General features: G+C 43.8%; 2 protein-coding genes across 2 annotated transcripts; both read right to left on the bottom strand.

The window, feature by feature from the left end:
• Nucleotides 1-232: 232 nt before the first annotated feature.
• GLAREA_08051 (heterokaryon incompatibility protein) lies at nt 233-2,017 on the bottom strand (the record flags this gene model as incomplete). Its single annotated transcript, XM_008090098.1, has 1 exon — nt 233-2,017. The coding sequence occupies one exon, from the start codon at nt 2,015-2,017 to the stop codon at nt 233-235; it is 1,785 nt and encodes a 594-aa protein (XP_008088289.1).
• Nucleotides 2,018-3,361: 1,344 nt separating this feature from the next.
• Nucleotides 3,362-5,053, bottom strand: GLAREA_08050 (uncharacterized protein; the record flags this gene model as incomplete). The annotated part of the gene is made up of 1 exon (XM_008090097.1): nt 3,362-5,053. One exon carries the CDS (start codon nt 5,051-5,053, stop codon nt 3,362-3,364), a length of 1,692 nt encoding a protein of 563 aa, XP_008088288.1.
• Between the last annotated feature and the right edge of the window lie 305 nt (nt 5,054-5,358).

The following is a 5,358-nucleotide window of genomic DNA, read 5'->3' as shown; positions in this document are numbered from 1 at the left end:
TCGTTGGATAGTTTGGATGGTGGGTATGTTGGATGTGGGTTTCTTTGATGTAAAGAGGTTTGCATAAAGATATGTGCAGAGAGAAATGGAACTGATAGCTGTATTTGGGAGGGTTTGATTAAGTGACTTCTAACTAAAACAAATGTAAGGAGATTTTGGAATAACTTGATAACGGCGATGCTTAGCTCTTTACCAAAACTGGTGCTCCATCATAAGATGTTAGGCCAACACTCTAACATAAATCGAACTTCTCTATGACACAACTCTCTATCTCCTTGACAATGCTGCCGTACATAATTTCATCGAACCCCTTTTGCTGGCTGGTGTTTTGTGGCTCTAGCATTTCAGTTAGATTTATCTGCGACTTCACTAACCAACAACCACCAACAAATAGAAACATTTCATCTTTCTTCCTTAGGACTAGCGGGATATTACTGCCAGCCGCGACAACAATTATGTCTTCTCGCTCTGACTTACAAGGACCCCAACTAGTGTTCTCGAAGGTCGCTGATTTCATGACATCTTCAGGCACAGCTTCATTCGAGATCTCTAAATCCATACCATTAACGTGTCTTATAGGTTCGTACCAAAACAGTCTCAGCTTGTCCCAGCCCTGTGCGGTTTCAACATCAGACCACTTTGTTGTAGCGTGCACTTCTTTTACGTTTCGAATACGCCCAACACGGACGCCTCTTATAGTGAAGATGCCACTCTTCTTGAGAGCATCCTCTTTATCGGTAGATTGATCTCTCCACATTCCACCTGGAAAATCTTTCGAAGCACAAAACAATGGGCTTTTCGTGTACAAGCACCTCGCATTCAAATGCTGCTCCGTCATAAAACCGGGCACCCAAGAAGGCAAGCGTATACCATCTAGTCCACTTTCAATCTTCCTTTGTGGAGATTCAATCCACAGGAGCACGACCAGCACCTTGGCTAGCAATTGCCTCGTTGTCTGCATGTACAGCTCTCGGGTTGAAAGGGTTGCACCTTTTGCAGGATCTTCGTTATAATTGATCTCAATATCGTACTCTTGCTCCGCCATTCCAGATAGAGAGTATATCTTATCTTTAGGAACAGTTGCCAGCTGATCTCGAAAGGTGTTCAGTAAATAGCCGAGACGTGGGAGGTATTTAGGATTTTGAAATAGAGGGCGAAAGTACACTAGAGAAGCCGGCATGGACTCTGTAGCTCCAAATTCCCGAAACCACTGATCATTCGCAAGCACCTTCTTCAATTTCTCTGGGTCTTTGGAAAGCTGCTTTTGTTCTTCTGCAGACAAGCCGCTCATTGACAGGCTGGACAAGACCTTGCGGAGGGTAAAGTACTTGTTGAAAAGATCAAAGAATGGATCGATTTCTAGAGTGTTCTGTCCTACATGCACAGTCACAGGTCTGTTATGAAGTACCTCCTGCAAGATCCACGAGCGGCTCCAATATGGCCGCTTGAGAAAAAGATCATCGCATGCCAGCCAAGCGGGACTATCAGCTTCCTGATAGACGTACTGAGGTTCTCCGTCTTTTCCCATGGGCATGCTACGGAGGAATTCGATAGCAAGAGAGCTGGAAAATGAGCTTTCTGGACCAAGCCACATGATTACTCGGTGTGCTGAGAGGTAGACCTGTCGCATCTGCGCTACTTGGTGTGACTTCTCCTTTGTTGAATTTTGATCGATGCATATTGCATCTATCCACAAAATTCGCGATGACTTGACGTCTCTGATATGGCGGAGTGCAGAAGCCAGGTTTTGCGTCACTTCGAGGTTGAGACCGGTATCCTCAATGTCTGCCTTACATGCTGCGTTTTCTTGCGCATCATCATACACCAGGTTGATTTTCAATTTATCTGACTCCGTTCCCCAGACATAGGAGAGGGCTTCGTAGTGAGGAGGCGCTTCGAGAGAGCCATTGAAAATCGTGCAACTGATCGCGGCATCAAAGGAGGAAGCGGGGAGCAGGTTCAGGAACCGAATTTGTCGCAATTCGGGAGTCAAGTCCAAAGGAAGGAACGTGAACATTTTGCATAGGAATATCTTGATACTTTGGGATCGAATACGTTATGATTTCTTTCTGTGCAGTATAGTATTGTGGACGAGACAAGTCAGCCCCAAAGCCTTGCATGAGTGATAACTATCAAACGACCAATCGGATCATTCTAGTGCTGACAGAGTGTGGCTTCTGTTACACTGAAAAAAGTATATAAAAAGGACACCGGAATTTAAGCATACTGTAATTTGTAACTTGAATGCATTCAAAGAGAAGAATCATTATTGGTATAGAACAAGTTATTTTGAATTTAGTACTTCTCTTAACTAGCCTCGAAATATCATTCCACTCTCCAACTTACTTTTAGATAGAAGGTCAAGACAACCCCCGACGAAATAACAAAATACAAGGGTTAGCCTTGGTTCTATGTTAGTGATTTCATTAGTTCACAATTCACATTCCATCAGTGGTCGTGTGGTCGTGTCTTACCGCTTAATGATTTGTAACAGAAGAAAATCAGCCAGTTGGTGAGTATCCGGAATTCGAGTGTTTGCATAATCATAATCGTTAATCTTGAAAACGAGAATAGTTGTCCCAATGAAAAATAGGGATCATAGTTCGTCGTCTATCTTAGAACTTCTTTATAGAATTTCAACTTTACAGATTGACCAGGTATAAAAATGGTACTCCTATGTAAGTGATGAACAATTTAGTGATCGGTTCCAAAATAAGGGATGTGAATTAGATCACAGATAAATCTTCCCTAGCGTTACCTTCGTCTAAAAGTGAGAATATCAAGAAGATAAATACGAGATATTATCTACATAACATATTATAAATATCCACTAGTGTGCTACAAGTCTGACAGAACACCTCGATAGTTTGGCCCAATAACCAATCTCGCTTAATCCTTCCGAGTGGGTCTACAATATTACCTTTATTTAAAAGGCTAAAGACGCCTCTTATGGAAGGAGTCTTCGAAATTCGCTTTACTGATATTTTTGGCCTCAGAATGTGCCCCATCAGTCTTAAAATAGATTGGCGGTGAGTGAACTTGGTGAGTTTTATGGGCGTAGTACACACTGAGATGTACATCCGAGCAGAGAAACAATGTGAGATGTGGTTATTTAATGATCCACTACCAGTAACATCACTTCAAAAAGCTAAAGAAAGAACCGTACCTATTTCAAACTTCATTCTGTTGTATTCCTTGGGTATGAGACTGCCAAATACTGCTCCTTTATCCTGAATTCGCTTCGGCGTACTTGTCGCCTTCCGACCATAGCTCTTACATATGCGTCAGGCTCTTCCTTGACAACAACTTTTGTACATAGTATGTTATCAGATGCTGTCCTCTTCATGTATTGGCCATAATATTATCTTGTCGGTCTTTGGCTCGTCCGTGGTTTGATACGAATAAGGAAAGTAAAATCAAGAAGCCCGGTGAATAAGTCCGGCTCCTTGATATTACTAATTTCATCGACATAAATGTGGACTCTTTGTTCATCTCCACAATTTATACTTCTCACTGCAGGTACCCACGATTCCGTCTCAAACCGATTATCCCAACATACTTCGCCTCTGTAGACTGTGGTCTTGTCCGGAAAGAACTGATTATCCCGGACGCCCCGATAAAGTGCCAGTTTAATGGTAAAGTCATTTTCATTATCTCCATGGAAAGTGATACTTCCCAAACGTTTCCTTTCCCTTGCCTCCATCCTTTCACTAAGGCGATGGAGTGCGGTCCAGGCTATCACCGCCCACGACTCAAGACTACCCTGTGAGATATAGACTGGTGAAAGTCTCAAATCTGGCCTCGAGCTGGCTTGGTCACACTTGACTCGACCAAGCGTGTAGTGACAAACTTGAAGGTCTTCAGGGTCCGTCCAAGACTTGTCACTATCAAGAATATAGGAGCCTGCCTTTGAAAGCGTGATTTCTTTCGTCAGGTGCGGCCTGTGCTTGCAAAGAACAAGAATATCTGATCTGAGTCGTACGTGCATTGTACCTGGGCTATGCAGATATTTGGGTCGGACAAGTATGCCAATGTATCCCTTGTCTGCGTGAAGAGGCAGTTTGATCCAGCACCTCAGGATTAGGATGCAAATGTCGGCCCCTAATGATTTTAAAGTTAGAAGGTAGGAATTCATCTGCAGTCCTTGATTCACCATTGCAATTGGCGACCTGGATATGTAAAAAATAGGAGGACCATTGCTTTTGTGTCTTTTATCCTCAACAGAAATTGCCCATGAATCTCGAAAACAACGTGGGTGTTGAGCAAGTACACCATGACCAAGATCGCCTCTGTCTACAGCATCTGTGTCCTGCCAGGCAAAGATGGAGTGGTCGTCTGACTCCTTGCAGATTTCTTCCTGTAACCGAACGAAGGCCTTCTCGCCTTCTCCGTACAGCATTGTCATATTTACAGAGAATATACCCATCAGACAGTATGCCAGATCTTCGGGTCGCGATGTCTCCCGTCGAGAAGCCCATGACATGCGTTGAGCCACGCAGGCAGTTTCGATGGAAGCGTTGCCATTCAAAATATCGCGTGAGATTCGAGTGATATCAGATAGTGTTGCACATAGAGTACTTTTAGTTCCAATGAAAGTCCATCCATGGCCATAGAAGTCTATCTTTCGAGGGGCGATAAGCTCTTGCAGAGTCCAGCCCCGAGAATGCCAGCGAGACCTGCGAAACTGAGCTTCTTCATCTTTGACAGAGCTGCTGTGACTAACGTCGCTCAAAAAGACATAGCAAATGGTTGCTTTGGCATACCACATGAACATCGAGTTGATAGCCTCTTGTAACTCAGCACTGCTTTTCTTGTCGATGCAACAGGTGTCAATCCAGCAGTATTCCAGCCCATCTGCAATTGCCTGATTAACCGTATAATGGAGCTTAATGAATGATGCCTTTTGTTCCACCTTTTCTCTTCCCGCTTGAATGTCTTCAAATAGCACTTCATCGTTCGCCGGGCCCCATGTATGCGATAGTATAGCATACGGTGGCAGATCGTGCGAGAAGAAATCGACTAGTTTGAGTGACCTCGTGTGGAGGAGACGCATCTTAAAAGAAGCACAGCAATGAAACGTTGATGAACCTTGAGCTCGCAAGGCTGTCGATAAACTCCCTGAGATCCACACGAAAATGAGTTCGAAAAGTTGTTCAAATGTTTATGGCAAGGAGAAGGTGAAACATATAAGGGTACGACGGATTGCTATATCTCTTGGGCCTCAACTGCTTGCTGTTCGTGCCAAAAACGTATTGAAACAAGAAGTTGAGGAGGCAGCTGCTGAGCTGATAATAGATCCAATGAGAGAAGGCACGTATATTTTGGCACGTGCACAGGGCCGGAAACGTGATTTTCGCT

The sequence above is a fragment of the Glarea lozoyensis genome, assembly GCF_000409485.1.
Source record: "Glarea lozoyensis ATCC 20868 chromosome Unknown GLAREA9, whole genome shotgun sequence".
NCBI classification, from domain to species: domain Eukaryota; kingdom Fungi; phylum Ascomycota; class Leotiomycetes; order Helotiales; family Helotiaceae; genus Glarea; species Glarea lozoyensis.
This window is presented reverse-complemented; position numbering and strand designations above follow the sequence as displayed.